Source organism: Callospermophilus lateralis, chromosome 5 (assembly GCF_048772815.1).
Source record: "Callospermophilus lateralis isolate mCalLat2 chromosome 5, mCalLat2.hap1, whole genome shotgun sequence".
NCBI lineage: Eukaryota > Metazoa > Chordata > Mammalia > Rodentia > Sciuridae > Callospermophilus > Callospermophilus lateralis.
This window is the reverse complement of record NC_135309.1, coordinates 115945484-115970379: the sequence shown is the minus strand read 5'-3', so window position 1 is coordinate 115970379 and position 24896 is coordinate 115945484. Positions and strand designations below refer to the sequence as shown.

The 24896-nt window shown below is 32.2% G+C and overlaps 1 protein-coding gene across 1 annotated transcript in view; it reads right to left on the bottom strand.

The window, feature by feature from the left end:
* Window positions 1–10092: 10092 nt before the first annotated feature.
* LOC143400491 (mannosylglucosyl-3-phosphoglycerate phosphatase-like) overlaps window positions 10093–24896 on the bottom strand; it is a 53066-nt gene continuing 38262 nt past the window's right edge. Inside the window, exons 6-8 of the mRNA XM_076857693.1 lie at window positions 12360–12507; window positions 11368–11554; window positions 10093–10277 (exon numbers count right to left, since the gene is read on the bottom strand). Coding sequence (XP_076713808.1) covers window positions 10093–10277; window positions 11368–11554; window positions 12360–12507 — 520 coding nt within the window. The remainder of the gene's footprint in view (window positions 10278–11367; window positions 11555–12359; window positions 12508–24896) is intronic.

The window sequence follows — 24896 nt, the reverse complement described above, 5'->3', positions numbered from 1 at the left end:
ATATATTGTAAATGTGCAATAAAGAGTGACTTTAAAGTTTTTTATTGTAATCGATTTAATGTCTGGAATAAAGAATTGTTGGAAATAGACTTATGTATTTATAGAAAAACTTGACATTTACTTTTATTTGTATTAATATTTATAATTAATTTTTCCTTATTATAAGAAAAAGATATCTGAATTATTCCAGTGTGGGAAGGATTTGTGCAGATATCCCAATTTCAAAAATTAAAAAAGCAAAGCAGAAAGGCACTCAAATTTATTCATTTATTCAGGTGGTTTTGGAGAAATCTAGGACAAAAGTTTGATTATGAATTACTAATCCAAAATTCCTATGGTGTGGCATCATATATCTAATAGTTAAATAAGTTAATTTTATGCAAAATCTGTGAATCTCTCATGGCATTACAATACTACCACCATTCAAAATAAAATGAGACACATATGACTTCACCAGTTAAGTTTAAGAGAAGTACTTGACTGATGGTATGTGATGTTCAAAGAAATATGGAAATGTGGATGAGTGGAACAGATTTTTATTCTTTTATTCTAATACTATTCTGATTGTGTTTAAAATATCTGTGGAAGAAAATAGTGTACATTAGACATCAAATCTAGAAAGCAGACAATTGAATAAAATTTAGAAACAGATAATTTATCTTTACAAATGGATATTTAAAAGCACTAATTTATTACTCAAATATAAGGGAAAATATCAGCCCTTCTAATATTATATACATATAATGTATATATATAAAATCTCTCTATATATTTTATATATATATAAAATCAGGATTAAAAAGTTAAAACAAATACAAACAACATTTTAAGAACTTTAAAATAAATTGCAGTGATTTCCTAGGCAAATCCTGGCTCATATGTCATAAAGAATTTATTTAAAACCCATAATTCAAACTTCTTCCTGTTTTTTTTAGTAAAAAATATTTCTTTTTACTATTTTTCTTGATTACTTGTTGGCCTTCAAATCTCTATGCAGACTCTATTCAAATACAATAAACCTGAGATGAAACATCTAACAAAACCACATCTAGAGATAGATAGAAAATAAAAATTTCTATGGCATTTCTCCTCACCTTTAATTCTTTTTTTTTTCTTTTTTTAATTATTGGTTGTTCAAAACATTACAAAGCTCTTGACATATCATATTTCATACATTTGATTCAAGTGGATTATGAACTCCCATTTTTACCCCATATACAGATTGCAGTATCACATCGGTTACACATCCAAGTTTTTACATATTGCCATACTAGTGAATATTGTATTCTGCTACCTTTCCTATCCTCTACTATCCCCCTTCCCCTCCCCTCCCCTCCCATCTTCTCTCTCTACCCCATCTACTGTAATTCATTTCTCTCTCTTGTTTTGTTTTTTTTTCCTTTACCCCTCACATCCGCCTATATGTAATTTTGTATAACAATGAGGGTCTCCTTCCATTTCCATGCAATTTCCCTTCTCTCTCCCTTTCCCTTTCAACTCTCATCCCTGTTTAATGTTAATCTTTTTCTCATGCTCTTTTTCCCATACCTTTAATTCTTATTATTGATTATAATTGCAAAAATCAAGAGACCTCATTATCACCCTGGGTTATATGAGTAAAATTTGCTTAACATTTCTTTCCTTGTTTTCCTCACTTGTACAACTATGCATAATAAAACAGACATTGACAGGATTCTCTTAGGCTCAAATTCAGTTCAAAAAATTAGGGAGCAAATAAAAAGTTCTTTAAGAAAAGTTTTTTTGCAAAGACTAGTCAATATTTATAGAATGACTCTGGGCAGGTTATTTAACCCCTGTGACTTTCTGTTTCTTCATTTCTAAAAATGGAGAAGAATATTAGTAAAAGCAGGCACTCATAAATGCATATCTTTTTCCTCTCTATTATCAAAACTAACATTTAAAATGTCTGAATTATAGATCTAAACCTAGAACCCCATCAAGTAAGAATAAACTGATTACCTTTTTGTTTGTACTCTGGGGATATCTTACTCATAAATGCCATAATTTCTACAAGTCAAACTATTCTGATTACTATTTTTATTGTACTTTTCCATTATGATAAAATGCCCACTTTATCTTTAAATTAAGTGCCACCATTTGACCCCTTAACTCCCAGGATTCCATTGTCTCCACTGTATATAGGTATCTAGTTTAATGGTTTCCAGAAGATGAGTTGACATTCAAACAACATGAAAAAGCAAGGAAATAAACCACTCCAAACAGCCCACAGCACTTCAACAACTGATCCCATTCACACCACAGTGGAGGAAATGTCAGATAAATAATTTAGAAAGTTTCAAGGATATTCAAGATGGCAGATAAGAAGAAAACCACATTTCCAGTTGTTCCATGGCTCTGGAGTCAAGCAACAGGAGTACTATTTCTCAGGAAGGTGGGTGAAAGGGAATTCACTGAGGTTTAATATTGAATAGTTAGAGTCTCTCATAGACTTAAATTTGGTGCATTGAACAAACAACAAGAAAGAGTATATTAGAGCAAAGTTGGTTATGGCAGTGGTGAGCTGGCTCACCTCAGACAGGAAGCAATAATAGAAACACAACAGTAAACTTTGACATGGAAAAACCTATAGAACATAAAAGCAGCTTAAATTTAGCTAATCCAGAGATGGCACAGTGAACTGGTGTTTTATAAGTAACAAGCAGGGAGTCATCTTGAGAAGGCCATGTTGCAGCTTGGGAAGCCTGAGAGTATAGCAAATATTGTCATATTGTCCTGGCAAAAGCCTACCGTGTGGCCTAGGGTGTACCTTATAGAACCCAAGTGAAACAAGCATAGAGAAGATCAAAAAATATGGAGGGGAGTACAACTCACTTTCCCTTTGAGTTTGGCAGCTCATTTGACCAGCTAAGAGGGTGAGAAAACTCAATGGACAGGCATGATTATTCTTAGGCATTAAGTCTGAGAAGGCCCTATTCATAGGCAGTGGAATGTATGAGACCTCTGGTGTTTGGTTTCTCTGTCTCATAAGTATAATTCTCAGGACTTTCTTAAGAACCAGGCTCACAGCACAGATCACCATTTACCTGGCCTAGGAGTTTGTTGATATAATCTCTCCAGAGCAGATACCACCCAAAAAAAGGCTGTAAGGCCTGACTGGAGTTAAGTTCCATCCCCAGGAACTCCCCACATGGAACTGTGCATTAACCCCAACTTAGAAGTATATCAATCTGATCTGCCCAGACAGAACTCCAAAGTACTTCCCATTCCATGCTACTGTATACTGATGAGAAGGGAAGTTGAAAACTATTTTGGCCAGCTTCTCTTTTAGACCACTTTATCTGGCAGCTCAGTGAGCAACACAAAAAGAGGAAGAATTTAAACCCCAAACTTTGTGTGTGCACTCATGCTCCTCCTCTTCTCATACCCGCCCCCTCAGTTGGCATAGGCAATCACCATTCATCCTCATTAACAGCTTTGACCACCCTCAGTGGTTCTCCTCCCCCTCTTCCTCCTCCATGTGTGTGTATGTTCTTGCCATACTAATTAGTTCATGGTATGTATACATATACATGGTTTTCTCCTCATTTCTGCATTTTTTATAATTGTTAATTTTCCTTGTCTTTTGAGGGGTAGGTTTTTTCCTTTCTTTTTTTTGATAGTTTCTCTTCTTTCTTCTTCCTCCAACATCCAACTTCTCTCGTCTCTCCCATTACTTAATTTTTCTCATTTATTTTTTTCCTCCTTTAGAGCCATCATTTGCTATATCTCTTCTGCTTTTTCTATGTTCACATTCTGAACATTCTAAACGTTTTTCTGCCTTTTTATCACATTTTCTTTTAATTAAATGTATTTTCACCATCTTTTAGAATTATTTGGTTTATACAACTCCTGCCTTCCCCATTCATGTTCTTTCAGTTATTAGTACTAAGGATGACAGTTGACAACTGCTGTTTTAATACCCAGAGCTAGTTGACAGCTATTTATTATTTTTGCTGTTAGCAATTGCTGACCACACTATTTCTGTTATTCTAGGAATTAGTGTTGTAGATGTTGTTACAAGCATAGGGTATTTATTTTAATGCTGTACATTGTTTGCTTCTATTGCTATTGTTTCCCCATTTTCTGTGAGGTGCTCTGAATGTACTGGTACACCACAAGTTCACAGGGTGGAGACTGCAGCTGAATTACACCTAGCCTAGTGACAGTACAACTTCCTTCACACACAAATTAACCAGGCATAAACTACAGCAATACTTTAATGTGAAGAATAAAAGAGGTAAGATATAGAATTCAAAAGAATGATTATAAAGACGATCAATGAATTCCAAGAGAACAGAGAAAAACTCCTGAATGAATCAAGAAAGGCAGTACAGGATATGAATGAGAAATTCAATAAGAACCAAACAGAAGTCCTGGAAATGAAAAGCACAATAAGTCAAATAAAATGTTCAGTTGAAAGTCTTTCAAATAGAGTAAATCATACTGAAGACAGAATCTCAGAGCTGGAAGACAAAGTGACCAGCTTTGAACATTCAGAGAGTATTACAGAAAAGAAAATAAGTAACCATGACAGAAATATGAGAAGTCTGGGACAAGATTAAGAGATAAATTGAATAATCATTGGAATTCAAGACAATTGTGAGATTCAAGCTAATAGCATAGATAACCTCTTCAGGAAAATAACAGAAAATTTTCCAAACCTGAAGAATAAGATAGACAACCAGATACAGGATATAGGCTAATGGCATAGATAACCTCTTCAGGAAAATAACAAAAAATTTTCCAAATGTTAAGAATAAGATATACAACCAGATACAGGATGTATTCAGAACTCCAAATAGACAAGATCAAAAAAGAACCCCCTCCACAACACATTATAATTAAAATGCCTAACAGAGAACACGGATAGAATTTTTAAAAGCCTTAAGAGAAAAACATCAGGTCAAGTCACATTTAGAGGCAATCCTGATTGCCTCTCCATCTCATTTCTTATCACAAACTCTAAAATCCAGGAGGGATTGGAATGATGGTTTCAAGCCCCGAAAGAAAATGTCAACCAGGATTGCCATATCCAGCAAAGCTATCTTTCCAAATCAAAGAAAATAAAAACCTTCCAAGATAAGCAGAAACTAAAAAAATTCATGACAATTAAACTGGCACTTACACAAAATAGTGAAGGAAATACTACACACAGAAAAAATCAGAACCTGGAAGTTTCCTTAAATGGACAAATCTCATTTGAATCAATGATAAGCAGATCAAATGAAACATTTGAAATAATTTGTAATGGCAGAAATTAATAAACATTTCTGTATAACAACACTGAATGTACATGGTCTCAACTCTCAAGTTAAAAGACATAGGCTGGCAGAATGGATTAAAAAATAAGACCCTGACTCTGTTGTTCTCAAGAGACTCACCTCACAAGAAAACAATAGACTGAAAATGAAAGGATGGAGATGGAGCCTGAAAACAGTAACTACTCTCATATCCAACAAAGCAGACTTTAAGTCAAAATTAATCAGAAGAGACAAAGAAGGTTACTTCATACTGGTAGAGGGAACAATCCAACAAGACAATATAACAATAAATATCTATGCCCTAAACATTAGTGTACCTAATTACAAAAAACATAACACTACTTGAATTAAAACTTAATATACTCCAGTATGATAATACTGGGTGATTTCAACACAATTCTCTCATCAATAGTAGGTCATCTAGACATAAAATTGGCAACTGTGTCTTCAGGTTTGTTGGGCAATGTCCTTATCCTCTAAATGCTCCATACTCAGATATGCCTAAGGGCTCCCCAAAATGCAGGTTCGTTTAATTCTCTTATCCCTCTACTATGCTCACGAGGGAGCACTCCAGCTAGAGCTTCTGGCCCAGCTATGGAGCAGGTGTGCCACTGGGGATTTTTTTCCTTATTTTATTGTATCCAACCTCCTGTACCCCTGGTCTGCTTTGAATATCCAGTTTTTATTTCCAGTAAAGTCCCCCCCACACCTTTTTGTTGTTGTTGTTGTTCACCCACCTTGCAGAGAAGCTACCTGTCTGCTTTCTTGGTTTCACGTTATGGAATAGTCAGGAACACAACCTCCTCTCAGATCTATTTATCACATATTAAATCCACCTTTTTACATTTAAAAACTCTCTTTTATACCTAAAAAAAAAGTCACTGGCTGGATCTGACTCAGAGGCCAAAGTTTGCAAACCACAGATCTATCACTGTTTCTCAAATTGGGCTGCATAATAGAATCACTTAAATAGTTCTTAAAAGTACTGATATCTACTATTATTTGGTTCTACAATATTTAGTTCTACTCCCAAATATTCTGACTTAATTGGTATAGGATTTCTTAAAAATTCCCCATGTTAATATGTACTAAAATTTGAGGACTAATGCTCTCTACCACCCCTATTTCTGCCCATTTGTACATTTTTGGACATTAAATATTTTCAGTACATTTTGCATGACTGGATTAACACAGAAATCTTTTCATTTCTATATAAAATTGGCAGTATAATTAATAGAATAATAATCCAAAAATAGAAGTTTTCATCAACATATCCCTGCTTCCAATAGGAAACCTAACCCCAACAGATAAAATGAGTCAGTAAAATAAAAATTAAACTTGATGATAAGTTGAGAACTCATTGAAAGAGCTGTTATTTTTAATTACATTTCTCTAGTTGCTATAGAAGTTGAATATTTTTTCATATATTTGACCATTTGTATTTCTTTGTAAACATATACTTCACAGTAAAGTGCCTGTTTAGTTCCTTGAACTGCAAATTAAAACTACACTAAGATTCCACTTCACTCCAGTCAGAATGGGAATTATCAAGAATATAAGTAACAATAAACATTGGTGAGGATGTAGGGAAAAAGTTTCACTCAACATTGCTGGTGAGACTGCAAACTGATGTCGTCTATGGAAAACAGTATGGAGATTCCACAGAAAACTAGGAATGGGACCATTATTAGACCCGTTATACCACTCCTTACTATATATCCAAAGGAGCTAAAATCAGTATACTACAGAGACGTGGCCATCAATGATAGCAGCTCAAGTCACAATGGCTAAGCTATGGTACCAACCTAGGTGCCCTTTAACAGATGCATGGATAAAGACACATACACAATGGAATATTACTTATGCATAAGAAGAATGAAATTATAGCATTTGCCAGTAAATGGATGAATCTGGAGACTATCATGCTAAGTGAAATAATCCAATCCCCAAAAACCAAAGGCCAAATATTTTCTCTGATAGATGTAAACTAACACACAATGCAGGGGAGGGGAGCAGAAGTTCATTGGATTAGACAAAGGGGAATGAAGGAAAGGGAGGGGAAATGGGATAGAAAAGACAGTAAAATTAATCAGACATAACTTCCGTATGTTCATATGTGAATGCTCCACAGAAAACTCCACATAATGTACAACTACAAAAGTGGGATCCTAAATAGAATAAGTTATAATCCAGGTATGTATAATGTGTCAAAACACACCATCATGTATACCTAAAAAAGAACAACAGAAGAAAAAACACTGTGATTTTATAAATATACACACACAAAAAATATTTCAGAAGGAAATGAATTATTAGTGAGGATGTAGGGGTAGAAATGAACCTTTTTCTCTGCATACTTTTTGAAATTTTTCAATTTTATATCAGCATATAGAATAACTTCCTGAAATAAAATGAAAAACAAAGTTAAAAAAAGTACTGGACGAAAAAAGTGAAACATGGGAAACTTCAGAAAGTAGAGTAATAACTTGTTAAGGCTATGAAAATTACAAACTATCATAAATCTTATAAATTCAGGATAATTAGAGGAAACCTATTTAAGAAGCCTCAGCTAGTAGAGTTCTGCTTTAAGGATTAAAAATTTACAAATGGCTTCAGAAGCTTGCATAAAATATTCTCTTAGGTGCTTTAACTATCAAACATATTTTATACTGCATAATTACACTGTAAAGGATTTTCAAAGACAGTTATAAATTCTTTCTCAGCTTTCTCTGAATATGAATTTAAATTGAATTTTAAAGCACCATAGTTACTAGTTTCCTGAGAAAATATCTTTAAATTCCTACTTCAATTAGCACAATCTGAAGAGCCACTTTATGCTTGTCATCTTTCCCAAGCAAAATTATTTAATATGTAACAAGTGTTTGTTCAGAATTAATACAAGAAATTATTAAGGTTAATATTGTTATAATATAGTCAAGTAATAGCCCATTTTAAAGACATACTATATTTTTATTCTTACCAATGCTCTTATTTCAATTTTCATCTGTGTTAGTGTTGTAAAGGTTTTAACTTTCATTACGTTTCTATCTACTCAGAAACTTTCATATAAAATATATCTGCAAACAGTAAACAATAACACATACATACAAAGTCCCCTCATGCATTCAATTAACAGTATGTGTACAATAAGTATTCATTGAATGAATGTCCACTTTATAAATGATGCTCAAATTTTTTACTGTCTTTTTGTTTTTCAGTACTAGGGATTGAACCCAGAACCTCATGCATGCTAGGCAAGTAGGCAAGTACTCAACCACTGAGCCACATCCACAGACCTCAATTCAAGTTTTGACCATGACTAAACCCAACTTAAATGACGGCCACATATTCTAAGAACTTCAGAACAAAGTCCTTGTGATTTTCTCATGATTCTAATTTAAAAATAAAAAGTCCAGAAATCTACTGGGTATCACATAAAATGAAATCTAAAATTACTGTTGGAAGCAATGTTTCTACTCCTGTCTACTTTCTATTATCAGGTATTCATCAGAGATAATCATCAGTATGTATGTATGTCAGCATATTCATTTCTGCATATGATTAATAATGAGCTAAAAATAAAAGGGAATTAAATGAAAACTGCACCACCAGAGTTCCTTCTACCAAATAAACCCCTATTTACATTAACTATGCTAATGTATGTACTACATGGTTACTATTATTCACAACTTACAATACAGACACTAATTCAGTATGTCTTTTTCCTTCTACAAACTAGAAAAAGATACACATAGCCTTCCTAAAATAGAAAATGTCCCTTTTCCATAATTGCAATATGCACAGCTCTTAACTGAAAAAAGGAAGAAAAACTTACTTTAAAAATTATAAGCTTAGGGCTGCAGTTGTAGCTCAATGGTAGAGTGCTTGCCTAGTATGTGTGAGACATTGGGTTTGATTCTCAGCAACACATATAAATAAAATAAAGGTACACTGACAACTAAAAAAATTTTTATATAAAATTATAAACTTGAAACTATCATAGATGGGGTATATTTAGAAAGGACCATAGTTTTATTAATCAATTACCAATTTTGAATTTTGTCCAATCTGATTTTAAATAATTATGAAGCAAAATTTTTCATTATGGCTTACTGGTAAGTACTACATCTTTCCTTCTCATTGTTTTCTGGTAAGAAAGATTTCTTTAATTGAAATTATAATATAAGCAAACTGCATTTTAAAAAGTATGTTGTCTATTTAAGATGAAAGACTCAGGACTTCTAAAAATATTTATTATCCCATTGCTTCCATACTTTACAACATCATTAAAGTTACAAAGAATAGTAATGATCAGTGTTAGATAAATTTACCTTATTTTTTAAAATTCTGGATCAAATGAGTCATAATAGCAAAATAAAGTAGTCTTAAACTAAAAATGGAAGGAAAAGTATATTATTTTAGATAGAAAAAATAAGCAAAGCAAAATTAAGAGAGAAAAAAGATAATATATAAATAAATACTGTAAAAAAGGTGAACAGTGAAGTAATTTAATCTGGAAACATTATGTAATATACTTAAATCACAAACTTATTCACAAGTGTACATATATTGTGTACATATATGTGTACAAATATTTTTTCCTGCATAACCACAGAAAAGTCAAAAGTTATATGACTTGATAAGAATCAAATAAGAAGAACATTTACAGCAACATTCTTTGAATTAACATCAATTCTAGAACAGTACAAAAGGATCATTTACATTACTATGTTTAACAATGCTAAAATTGTGTTAATTGGTCAGATTCACTTTGGCACTGACTAATAAAACACAATACCCATATTATATTTCAATCAGAATCAGAATTCTCAGACGTATTATCACTAATGGTGGGAAAAGTTCTTAAGCCTTGTTTTCTTTCAGTTCTAAGTTGGTGCAAATGTTCTTTCATATCCTGAGAAATGTGGCAAATTCGTCCTTCAATGCCAGGTACTGCAATTATTGATGATGGTTTATTTGACTCTTCCTCAAAGGCTGTAAGTAAAGTAAAACCAGTTAAATTCATCATGACTACAAAAATAAATACTTAAAAATTATATCTAACTAATGAAAAATTTTAATCAGAATTTCTCTGAATATTCATTCTTCAGAATCAACTGTACAACCAAGAATAAAATTTCATCATTTACTAAATGTATATATAATCAAAAGGATGTTAATTCATTTTTATTTTAAAGATTATAAAGAAAATTGATAAATATTTGAAGAGATACATATATTTACCTTGATTTGAAGATTACATCATGTATGGAAACATGCTAGATACCCCATGAATATGTAAATTTTTTAAGAAGAGCTTTCAAAATATTATTATATATTCTAAAGAGGATTTTCAGTTCAGTGTATACTTCAGTTAAATGAAAAGATATACTAGATTATATATTTTATAATGTGATATTTTTAATTCTATCTTCTTATTTCATGTTTCAAAGAAACCAAATGGACACAAAGTATGGTTATTACCAAGTATGGTCATTAAAAGCCTTATTTTCTTGTATTAAAAATATGTAATTTGCTTTCAAAACTATGAATATAACTTTCAGAAAATGGGTATATTTAGGAAGACAATTATTTTATCAATTAACCAATTATAAAAACCCATTATGAGTTTAGCCCACTCTTGTCTTTAATATTGTTAACTGATATTTTTAAAAGAATAAGAGCTCTAAACCAAATTGATAAGATGAACTCTAGATGCCAATACACAGTGCTTATCAAATAGGAAAAATAAACAAGATATTTTACAGGATGCCAATATCATTAATTAGAAGTTGGGGGGGGAGTAGTTAAGATAGTGAAAGAGTAGAATTTGAAAAATATACAATTTTCACTTATGTGAGCTTTTAAGCTTTGAATTTTTGTTTATGCCTTTCTTATAAACATTTGTACTTTCCTTCTATCTAGCTTTTTACACCTTGGCAAATAAATCTCAGTCTTTATTTTATTCCTATTTCCCAAAATATAATAAAAACAAAAAGCCAAATACTATTTTCCAATGCCCTGAAGGTAATAAAAAATTGCTCAAAAAAGAAGCACTTCTAATAAAAGAAAACTATATTATCACCTGTTAGTGATGGTGATTTGCTTGTAGTAGTAATTAAACTCATTCGATGACCTGAAAGGCACTTCTTCCTTCCCTGCAATATTTTTATTGACTCAAAGTGATTCATGACTACTGTAGAAAGTACTTGTGCAGTTTCTGTGTCAAACATTCGAGGACAACTTTTAAGCATACTGTAACCATCCTTCCCCTGGAATATCAAAACATTTTTAGTCTAAAAAATGAATGAATGAATGTATATCTTTTAAATTAACTGTTGTGATTGAAGTGAATATCATGCACATATACCAAGACATACATTTCCTTTTATGTAAATTGATATTCTAAATTCCTGACCCACTCCTAGGATCTAGACATGATCCCCCTGAAATTATCCTTAGCTCTGTTGATTAACAGCCTTAAGAGAATAGGTCGCCTACCATAAATATCTAAACACAGCTGTGGAAACAGCCTCCCCTCAACTGGGAGATCTTCTTAGACTTGGATTCCTGAACCCATTTGAAACTCATTAAATGAATAGTAATGTGGAATCTGCATGTCTAACAAGCTTCCTGTCATCACCTTCACTGTTCCAGACTCAGATACAGAAGAACCCACTGAATCAAAGTCCTTATAAATTAGTCATCAAAGTTTATTCTACATGACTAAATATGACATAAACAAAATATGTAAATGTGTTAGAAGTGTTTATCATTAAATTTAAAGTACAGCAACCCTTTATGGAATTTTTTATTCTGGCACTTTCAATCATTTAGAGAATAAGCATGAATTTCAGATACTCTGTATTTTTAAATCTAATAATAAAAACAATGAAATCATACCTCCATATAATAAATTTAATTAATTATAAAAATATAATGGAAAATATTTATTTAAATTACAGAGGATCTGAAATAATCAGAAAGAAAATTATGTTTTATATACATTAAAATTAATATATAGTAACATAAGATAATGAATTTATTTAAAACCTTTTCAAAAGAAATTAATCTCACATTTGCAATATACTCTTTAATAGCAAGGAGGTAAATTTTTTTTTTCTGTAAGTATTGTCCTTGAACTTTTACAGTATCTCTTATGATTCTGTGTCCTGGTTCTGCATCTGGATCAAATCCAAACTGTATTCCAGCAACTTGAGGAAATCTGTAATTTAAAAATATATTCTTGGAATTCTGTAAAAGACATACTAAGTGAGAGAAATCATTAAAACTTTAAATGAGCACATTTTATGCTGCTGAAACTGCCAATGTGTGTAAAAGTTAGAGATTACACAACTGGGAAGAACTTGTCAAATGTACTAGATTTAAAAAATTGTGTGGGGGATGATAGTAATTCTAGTTTATTTTATTCTACTTAAAAAGAATGTCAAGAATTCTATTCTCAGACTCAGGAGATGGCAGAGTGGATCTAGGCAGCAACTTGTAACTCTACAGCTCAGAAATAAAGCAGTGAAACAACAGCTGATCAGACAGGTGAGTGACAAGAGTAAAACTCAATATTGGACAACTTGAGACTTGGAAGAACTTGGAATTTGAATACTGGAGCAGAAAATGGGAAAAGAATTCCTTAACCCTGACCCCTGACCAGAGGGAGGTTAGAAAGAGGAGGAACAACAAGAGAAAAAGGGAGAGAAAAGTCCCATAAGCTTACTTCCTTAACAATAGTCAGAAAGAAAAGCAAACCAAATTAAAACTACTGGTGCAACAGAGACAGTAAAAGAGTTCAATTCAAATTGTGGGCAGAATGCTATGCCTTGCAAGGCAGCCATTCTGTAGAGTCCACAGCAAGGTGGCCTCCTTAGAAGAAATTAAGTTAATATAGTTTCTTCCCCCACCTACACAAAATAATAAAATCATACAGAATGCTTCTGAAATAGGTTGTTTCAGTAATCCATCTAGAAGGAATTTGTAGAGTGATCTCTGTTGGCTGATGATTACTGGAACTCCCTCCCCTTCACTGCAGACAAGAGGAGTAAGATGGAGCCTTACCTGAGAGTAAATCACTCCTGAGAAGTGCTAACTCCAACCCAGCCTCATGGAAGTTCAGGCAAAGATGGACCAACTGACACCTAAAATCCTAGTAATCTGCAGCAGCCAGGATGGAAGCTTCTGTGCCAAAAATCACACACAGAGATCCTGCACTCACAGGCCCAAGATTTGCAGACAACCACTGAATCCTTAGATAGGGTTATGACAAATCCCAGCAGAGGGAAGTCAGCACCCAGCATTTCACAGCAGTTAGCATAACAGCCCTGATCTCTGACCCAACAGAAATAGCAGACAAAGCAGCCTCCAAGAACCCTGACTTTGGCCTCTTGACTAATAAGCATCTATTGACAAAAACATCATAACAACACAGCAAGCAGCTACTATACCACAGCACCTCTAGGAGGATCCACAGCTGCAAGTCTAATAGTTGCCAGCTCAATTCTCATTCAAATATATGGGCCTACAAAAGGACATTTCCTGAGGATAAAACACACAGCCAATGGAGAACCTCAGGGTCTAGGCTGAAAAAGTAGTGAAAAGTCTAACTGGCTTACCTGAAAATGTGACCTCCCATTTTTCTCTTGTGGTTTTCAAAATTCTATCCTTGTATTCATTTCAATTATAATGTATGTTAGAAGGATCTTTAATCTTGTCTATTTGGAGTTCTAAATGCCTCTTGTATTTGAATTTCTATTTCATTCCTAAGGTTTGGTAAATTTTCTCATATTATTTCATTGAAAGGGTTGTGCATTTCTTTGGTTTGCATTTCAATGCCTTCTTTTATACCAGTGATTCTTATATTTGGTCTCAGTGCTATTCCAGTTTTTTAAATATTTCTGCTCATGGTCTCTTAACATCTTTTCCTTATTGACAACTTTATTTTCAGGATTATACATTTTGTATTCAAGGCCTAAGCATCTCTTATATGTGGTATACTCTATGGATGATGCTTTCAACTGTCTTCTTAAATTTGATCTATTGAGTGTTTCATGTAAAGGATTTCTGTTTGGATCTTTTTCAGAATTTACCACTCTATTGAAATGATCATTTGCTTCCTATATTTTCTTAGTTCATTCCTTATATCTTCTTTTAGTTCACTGAACATTTTAACTAGAACTTTCTAAATTCTTTATCTGACCTTTCCTCCACTGTGGTGTCCAGTGGATTCAGTTGTTGAAGTGTTGTGGGGTATTCGAGGTGGCTTGTTCCCCTGCTTTTTCTTATTGTTTGTACGTCTACTCATTTGCTGGAATCATTTCCTCTTCTACTTTTATGCAAGGAACTATTTAGTGAGCTTGTTTCCCTTAAGTGCTACAGGCTGGGCAAATATCCAAGTATTGATATTACTACTCAATGTGCATTCTTTGTTATGCCCATAATCCCACATCACTTTAAGATACCAAACCCTAAACTTCATTCACTTCTGAGCAAAAGCCATATGCTAATAAACCTTAGGTAAATAAAACTTACTGAAAATGTTCTCCACAGTTTCTCTAATCCAAGTATAAAATTGTAATAATGTTCTTAAACAGATTGAAAAACTAATTATTGAAAGTAAAATTACTATTATACTATATATAGTTGAAAGGGGGATAAAAGAAAAGTGGGCAAAGAAAAAGAAAAAAGAGAAAAAATAATAAAAACTAACATAAAAAATAAAAATGGGGGTGGGGGATTTGAAGTAGGAGCATGCAAGGTAATTAAAGAGGGAAAACAGAGACAAAGAAGAGCAAAAACAAATATAGAAAGAATGATTCCAGTTAATGCTTACAACATTAGAAGAAGTACAATCAATTGTGTTGAGGTCTACAATACTGAATAATAATGGAACATTTATCAATGCAATATTAAAAGATCAAACCAGACAAGAGTTATTTATGATACTCCATGCCAAGATGGGAAGATTTCTTATTAAGTCTTCTTAATTTGGACTGCATTAGGACTTGGGACTTTTACAAGATGCCCACAAAATTCAGTACCCAATCATGTTAAAAATGCTAGAAAAAGTGGGGATACAAGGAACTTACTCAACATTATAAAGGCTCTATGCAGCAAACCCAAAGCTAATATCGTACTGAATGGAGAAAAATTGAAAAAAAAAATTTCCACTAAAATCCAGATCAAGACAAGGTTGTCCACTCCCACCACTCCTATTCAATACAGTTCTCGGAACTTTAGACAGAGCTGTAAGGCAAGATAAGACAATTAAAAGGAATAGGAAAAAAGAAATCAAATTATATATGTTTCCTGATGACATGTTCTTATATCTAGAAGACTAAAATAACTTAAAAAGATTTCTAGAGCTGATAAACAAATTCAGCAAAGTAGCAGAATATAAGATTACCATACAAAATCAATTATCTTCTTCTACTCCAATAATGAATCTGCTGAGAAAAAAATCTGGGAAAGTATCCCATTCATAAGAACTGCAAAAAAAATAAGATACTTGGGAATAAATCTACCTAAGGAGGTGAAACACCTCTACAATGAAAACTATAGAACACTGAAGAAAGAATTTGAAAACCTTAGAAGATTTAAAAAAAAAAAAAAGACCTCCCATATTCTTGGATGGGTAAAATTACTATTGTCAATGATCATATTACCCAAAAGCATTGTATACTCAATATAATCTCCACCAAAATACTAATAATGTATTTCATATAACAAGAAAAAGCAGATATAAATTTATTTGGAAAAAATAAGTCTTAGAATAGTCAAAGCAATCCTGTGCAAGGCCAGCAATGCTGGAGGCATCACAATACTTTACCTCAAATTATACTGCAGAGCTATAGTAACCAAAACAGCATGGTACTGGCATCAAAACAGACTTGAAGACAAATGCAGTAAAAGAGAAAACACAGACAAACGCACATACATAAGGTACTGAATATTCAACAAAAGTGTCAAAAACTTGGTGGAGAAACCATAGTCTTTCTAACAAATGGAAAAACTGGTTATCTGTATGTAAAAGAATGAAACTAGACCCTTACCTTTCACTCTGCACAAAAGTCAACTCAACTCTATGTAACAAAGACCTAGGAATTAGACCAGAAACTTTATAACTGCTAGAAGAAAACATATGATCAAACACTACAACATACTAGTGCAGGTACCTGGCCCCCTTAACCCCAAGAAATAAAACCAAGAAAAAAATAAATAAGATGGCACTAAATGAGAAAAGTTCCATACAGCAAAGAAAATCTGAAGAAACAGCCTACAAAATGGAATAAAATCTTTGCCATCCACTCCTCTGATGGGATTAATATCTAGAATCCATAAAGAACTCAAAACATTTAACATCAAATAAATAAATAACTCAATTAATATATGGGCAAAAGATCAAAACAGAAATTTCTTAAAAGAAGGAATACAAATGGCCAACAAATAAATGAAAAAAATGTTCAACATCCCTACCAATCAAGTAAAAATTGAACAAAGCCACATTGAGATTTTATCTCATTCCAGTTAGAATGGCTATTATCAAGAATACAAATAATAATAAAAGCTGGTGAGTATGTGGGGTAATTGGTACACTCAAATTGTTGATAGCACTGAAAATTAGTACAGCCACTTTGGAAAGCAGTATGGAAATTCTACAAAAGACTAGGAATGGAACCACCATATAATGCACTACCACATTCCTTGGTATTTATCCAAAAGAATGAAAATCAGATACTACCATAATACAGGCACATCAATATTTATAGAAGCACAATTCACAATAGCCAAGTTATAGAGCCAGCCCAGGTACCTTTCAATATAGGAATGAATAAAGAAACTATATAGGTATACATATACAATTGAATTTTACTCAGCCATAAAGAATGAAATTATGACAACTGCTGGTAAATGGATGGAACTGGAGAACATCATGCTAAGTGATATAAGCCAGACTGAAAAAGTCAAGGGTCAAATGTTTTCTGTTATATGTGGAATCTAGAGCAAAATAAGGGAAAAAATGGTGGGGTGGAGAATCCCATGAAAATATAAGGGAGATCAGTAGAATAGAGAAAAAGTAATGAATAGGAGGGAAGAAGAATAGGAAAAAGGAGGGAACTATAGAATGAAATTGACCAGATTATGCTATATACATATATGATTATACCAAGTGCATTCACCTTTATGTGTTATCTATAAGGCACTAATTAAAGAACAGTAAATAAATAGAAGGAAGGCCAGTAGAGATGGGGAGTAATGGGGGAAGAAGTTGCAGAGGGAAAGAGAAAGTACTGGAGAGAAATTGAGCAAATTACATTCCATGCATGTATGATTATGTCAAAATGAATGCCACTATTATGTATAACTGTAATGTAGTAATAAAACATATCCTTTAAAAAAAGTATTCTATTCTTCAACAACTCTACACTAGTCTGAGATCACTGTTGTCTCAATTTCCTTCCTCAAGTTACTAAAGGAATACAGTGTAGAACAGACATGTTTTGTCTGTTAAAAATGTTGGCTCATTTTTTTTTAGTTTTTAAATTTTTTTATTCTCACTTGTTCTTTATGACAGAAGAATGCATTACAATTCATATTACACATATAAAGCAGAATTTTTCATATCTCTGGTTGTATACAAAGTATATTCACACCATTTGTGTCTTCATACATGTACTTAGGGTAATGATGTCCTTACCATTTCACCATCTTTTCTACCCTAATGTTGGCTCACTTATTAATTGAATTCATTTTAAATGTAAGAAATAGGTGGCTTATTCTTGAATATTACTTCAACATTAAGAAATGGCTAGAAAGATTTTTAGTAAATTCATAGATCATTATTAGGATAGTCTGGGAAAAACAAAGTTTGCAAAGTTTGCCTTCTAAATTCATAAACTCAGTCTTGTATGGCATTCTTGGAAGACTATTCATATTGGTTCCAATGCCTGCTCTATTTTCTATTCCTATTGTACCTGTCCATTCCCTTGAAGTTTCAAACTGGAAGGAGCTGCCTGTTTTGGTACTAATTCACAGAAGTTATTAGGCAATCATTCATTCAAATAAAATAAAACAATAAACTGAATATTCAGTATCACAGTATTGCCTAGTAGAAAAGTGATAAATACAGAAATAAAACTAAGATAAAATAATGCATATATCTAGATAACATAAAGAAATTAAAAAGCAGCACTGCTTGTTTTAATCAATAAAAACTAAATCACCCAAAATGTCAAGCTTCCAATATGTATCTAGATCATGAATATAATACCTTACTCCCCAACACACACCACACAATAAGTCCTGATTACAGAGAAACAGCACACAGACAATGGGAAAAAAATACACCTGATTTTCACTGTAATTGATACATTAGCAAATAACATGTAGGGACACTGGGTGAATATTTTTGCTTGAGCTGTCACCATGTTGTTTAGATTTTTTGTCTCTAAAACTATGTGTTACAGAAACATTTTTTCTTTATAATTTACTCAGCCTTATATATTTTATTATAGTAACAGAAAATGAACAAATGGTATGGCTAGTAAAGAACAATAAGTGTTAAATCAAGTACTCTGGGAATTGTGCCAAAATTCTCATTACATTTTATTTATGTACAAGCAAATTATGGAGTAATTCTTTATAATAAAATTGGCAAAAATTAAAGTAACTGACAATATCAAATGAGAAAGTGTGAAATTTATACTCTGAAGGAAAGAGTTAATTTTTATATCCTCCACGGAGGGCAATTTTGTAAATCTGAATATGTATATGCCCAATAATTTTATTTCCTGGTTGACTTTTTCCTAGAAAAAGTTAGCACATCTACACAGAACAATATTGTGTGTGAGGATATACTATGGCAGTGCTGTTTAAAAAGGAAAAATTGAAAATAGTCCATATGTCCACAATTAGGTAAATGGATAAATGTAGTATATGCTTGCAATGGAGTTAAGTTTCAAAAAATAAAAGGAATATATCAGCCCAAAGCATTTTACTAAAAAATTATACTAACTACTTGACACTAATTCTATAATTTTAGTAAAAAAAAAAAAGATGAAGAACACTTTACAATTCATGTTAGGCATCCAATATTTCTCCATATTACAAAAAGATAATCTAAAAAGCTAGAAAGTATTATGCTTCATGAATATTAAACACTGACATAGATTTCCAGTTTTCCTAGCACCATTTGTTGAAGAGGCTATCCTTTCTCCAATGCATGTTTTTGGCACCTTTGTCTAATGTATAAATGTAATTTTGTGGGTTAGTCTCTGTCCTCTATTCTGTAGCATTGTCCTACCAATCTGTTTTGGTGCCAATACCATACTGTTTTTGTTATGATTGCTCTGTAGTATAGTTTAAGATCTGGTATATTGATGCCACCTGCTTCACTCTTCCTGATAAGGATTGCTTTAGCTATTCTGGGTCTCTTATTTTTCACATGAGTTTCATGATTGCTTTTTCCGTTTCTATGAGGAATATCATTGGGATTTTGATCAGAATTCCATTAAATCTGTATAGTGCTTTTGGAAATATGGTCATTTTGATAATATTGATTCTGCCTATCCAAGAGCAAGGTAAATCTTTCCATCTTCTAAGGTCTTCTTTGACTTATTTCTTTAGGGTTCTGTAATTTTCATTAAAATGAAATTAAACCCCTATCTCTCACCATGCACAAAACTCAACTCAAAATGGATCGAGGTCTTAGGAATAAAACCAGAGACCCTATGTCGAGTAGAGGAAAAAATAGTCCATAATCTCCATCATATGGGATTAGGCCCCAATTTCCTTAATGAGACTCCTGTGGCACAAGAATTAAAATCAAGAATCAATAAATGGGATGGACTCAAACTAAAAGTTTCTTAGCAAAAGAAACAATCTGTGAGTTGAATAGACAGCCTACATCATGGGAGCAAATCTTTACCCCTCACACATCAGATAGACCACTAATCTCTAGGGTACATAAAGAACTCAAAAAGTTAAACACCAAAAAAAAACCAAATATCCCAATCAATAAATGGGCCAAGGACCTGAAGAAACACTTCTCAGATGATGATATACAATCAATCAACAAATATATGAAAAAATGTTCATCATCGCTAGCAATTAGATAAATGTAAATCGAAACCACTCTAAAATTTCATCTCACTCCAGTAAGAATGGCAGCTATTATGCATACAAACAACAAGTGTTGAGGAGGATGTGGGGAAAAGGGTACACTCATACACTGCCAGTGAGACTGAAAGTTAGTGTAGCCAATACGGAAATCAGTATGGAGAATTCTTGGAAAACTGGGAATGGAACCACCATTTGACCATCCCTCCCCTCAGTCTATAACCAAAGGATTTAAAAACAGCATACTATAGGGGCACTGCCACATCAATGTTTACAGCAGCACAATTCACAATAACTATACTGTGGAACCGGTATAAATGCCCTTCAATAGGTGAATGGGTAAAAAAAAAAAATGTGGCATATATATATACAATGGAATATTACTCAGCAATAAAAGAAAATAAAATCATGGCATTTGCAGGTAAATGGATGGCATTGGAGAATATAATGCTAACTGAAGTTAGCCAGTCCCAAATAACCAAATGCCAATTGTTTTCAGAAGACTGATTCATAGTGGGATAGGGAGAGGAAACATGGGAGGAACAGATGAACTCTAGGGCACAGGGGTTGGGGGGAAGGAAGGGGCATGTGGTTAGAAATGATGGTGGAATGTGATGATCATTATTATCCAAAGTACATGTATGAAGACATGAATTGATGTGAATATACTTGGTATACAACCAGAGATATGAAAAATTGTGCTCTATATGTGTAAAAAGAATTGTAATGCATTTCATTGTCATATATAAATAAAAAATTACAGAAACTAAAATAAATAAATAAATACTGACATAAAATCTTTAACAAAATATTAGAATTCAGTAGTGTATAAAAATAAACAAGTGCAGTTTATTCCAGAGATGTAAAACTAGTTCAATATTTGAAAAATCAATTAACATTATCTAGCATATTAACAACTTAAGGCAAAAATGCATTATTCTATGAATTCATTCATAAAAATAATTTGAAAAAAAATTAACACATAATTTTAAAATTGCAGAATACTGGGAATACAGGAAAATTAGTTCAACTTAACAAAGAACATCTTCAAGAAATGCATGGCTAGTATCATATTTAAAGATGAAAACATGAGTATTTTTTCTTCCTAAAATCAGGACAAAGATATCTGCTCTCACCAAATCTGAACATAGTGCTAGTCATCTAAGCCAGCACAATAAAACAAGAAAAGAAAAGTGTGTAAATGAAGTTGTTTTTGGATATTTGCAAAATTGTAATGACATATGGTTAGCAAAGAAAATCTGAAGGAGCATACAAATATGTTCCTGGAACTAGTAAGGTTGCAAGATACAAGATCATCATTCAAAATTCAATGATATATTTCTATATATCAATGAGCAGATGGAAATCAAAATTAGAAATATAAACCATTTATAATAGTGCATAACAATGAAACTCTCAGGTGAAACCCTAACAAAACATGTACAGAACTTGTATGCTGAAAACTACAAAATGCAATCAAATAAAAACTAAATAGAATGTAGAGACATACCACAATTGTGAACTGGAAGATTCATGACAGTGAAGATGTCAATTCTCCCCAAACTGATATAAAGGTTTAACATAATTCCTATTAAAAATCTCAGCAATACTTTCTGTTGCTGTAGACAATTCATTCCAAAATTTATATGGAAAGGTTAAGGAGTTAAAATCATTAAAATAATTTTGAGAAAGAATAAAGTGGTTTTAAGACATAATATATATCAAGTCTATGTGGTATTGATAGGGAAGACATATTGATCAAGGGACATGAATGGAGAACAAAAATAGAAACACACAATAACTAATTTTTTGCAACAGTAAAAAAATAATTCAATGATGAAAAGACAGTAATGACATCAGAAAGATATGCTATCCACATGCAAAAATAAACAAAAAAAAACTCTAACTCAACAGGACTCTCATACCTTATAAAGTATTTAATATTTTAAATGAATCACAGATTTAAACCTCACACATAAAACTATAAAACTTCTAGAAGAAAACATAGGAGAAAATCTTCAGAACTAGGTTTTGGTGAAGAGTTCACAGACATGAAACCAAAAATAAGATGCATTAAAAAATTAATTAATTGGACTTTATCAAAAAATCATTCTCCATGAAAAACCCTACTAAGAAAATGAAAATACAAGACTGGAAGAAAATATTTACAAATCAAACAACTCTCATCTAGAATGTATGAAGAACCTTTAAAACTCAACAGCAAACCAAAAACAATTAGAAACTAGTCCCAAAACATGAATAGACATTTCATCAGAGGATAAACATCATTAATAAGCACTTTAAAAGTGCTAATTGGGCTGGAGTTGTAGCTCAGTGGTAGAGTGCTTGTCTCGCACTGTGTGATAACTAGGTTCAATTCTCAGCATCACATATAAATAAATAAAATAAAGGTCTACTGACAAGTAAAAAAAAATTTTTGACACCAAATTCAAATTGGTGTCAACATACCTTCTATACAAACAGAGATATGATAAATTGTGGTATATATGTGTATTAAGAATTGTAATGCAAAAAAAAGAGTAAAAAGTTTTTTTTAAAAAAGTGCTCATTACTCATTAGATAAATGAAATTTAAACCAATGTATACCTATTTTAAAGTTAAATTTTAAAATAGAAATAATATATAATTGCAGAGAAACTGGGATCTTTCATACACTGCTGTTGGAAATGGTGTAGTTACTTTAGAAAGCAGTTTGGCATTTTCTTTAGAAAATAATCATATATTTACCATATGCTCTCACAATTATATTCCTGATAATTTATCACAGAAATGAAAATTTATATTCAAACACCTGTACACTAATAATAATAGCAGTTTTATCTGAATAGTCTAAAACTGGAATTCCTCAATATAATGTAATGGTTACATTATGGTACATCTATAACATGTAATATTAATCAGTAAAAAACAGACACATGCACTAACTTAAATGGAGGACACTGAGTGAGAAAAGCAAATATAAAAGGTCACACTGCTTATAATTTCTTTTATGTAATATTCTCAAAATTAAAAAAAAATTATCATAGAGATAGAGAACATGATGGTGGTTATTAGAGATTAGGGAAGGTGAGTGGAAAAAGAACAGGTATGACTAAAAAGGGGGCCACATAGGGAGATATTTACGATGAATGTTCTGTATCATGATTGTGCTGGTGACTACATATGATAACATTGCACATAATTATACAAACACACTGCACCAGTATCAATTTCCTGGCTTTGATCATGTACTATAGCTATGTAAGAGGCAATTTTCGCAAAAACCAAGGGAAAGGAACCTAAAACCTCTCATATTAATCTTGTAAACTTCCTATGAAACTAGAATTATTTATAAATAAGAAGTTAAAAAAAAATCTAAAAAACTGACCAAGTCCTCATTTGAGGCATTAGATGGAGATTTTCTTATTTTATCCTTTAATAATCATCTATATTAAAAATATTTTCAAAGACATAGCTAAAAACCTATCATATAAAATGCGTATTTCAAATCAAATTCCTAGTTTATTATTTCATATAAATGGTTTTCAACAAGGGATTCTGGGAGTGCCTGAATTTCAGAATATACCATAAAGTGAGTGGCTTAAATAATAGTAATTTATTGTCTTGTCCAATCACAAATACCACATATTATATTATTACTTTCATATAAAATGTCCAGAACAGACAAATCTATTCAGAAAGTAGAGTGGTGATTGCATAGGAATGGGGAGTGACCACTAAGGAGTATAGGCATCTTCTTAGGATGATGAAAATATTCCAAAATTTGACTGATGATGGATATATAACATGAATACACTAAACATTACTCAATTATATACATTAAATGGGTAAATTATATGGTATATGAATTATAGCTCAATAAAGCTATCAAAATTCTATAAACCTGACATTTGGAACTTTTTCTAGAAAGCAAAATCCAAGTGGGTACTCCTTCAATTTACGTGAATTCTTTCTGAGGGCTTATATCATTAATATTTGCATATACTTAAATCTTCAGCACATTACAAGGTTAATAATGAAGACCATGAGTCTCTACATAGGATACACTTTAGAGATTCATTTGAAGGCAGAAAAGAACAAAGTATATCTAAATAAGTTTCAGCCAAAATAAAAAAATTCAAATCCTGGACCTTAAAGAGTTAACCCTTGCCAGTCACAGTGGCACATGCCTGTAATCCCAGTGGCTCAGGAGGCTGAGGAAGGAGGATCATGAGTTCAAAGCCAGTCTCAGCAATTTAGCAAGTCTCAAAGCAACTCATGAGACCCTGTCTCAAAATAAAAATATATTAAAAAGGCTGGAGCTATGGCTCAGTGTTAAGCACCCCTGGGTTCAACCCCTGGTACCAAATTTTAAAAAAAAGAGGTAATCCTTAGCTGGAAAAATATGGCTTTTCATAATAACAGTCAAAATCACTAGTATTTTCCTGCAAATATATATTAGTAATTAGGACTAAATATAAAGTTTAT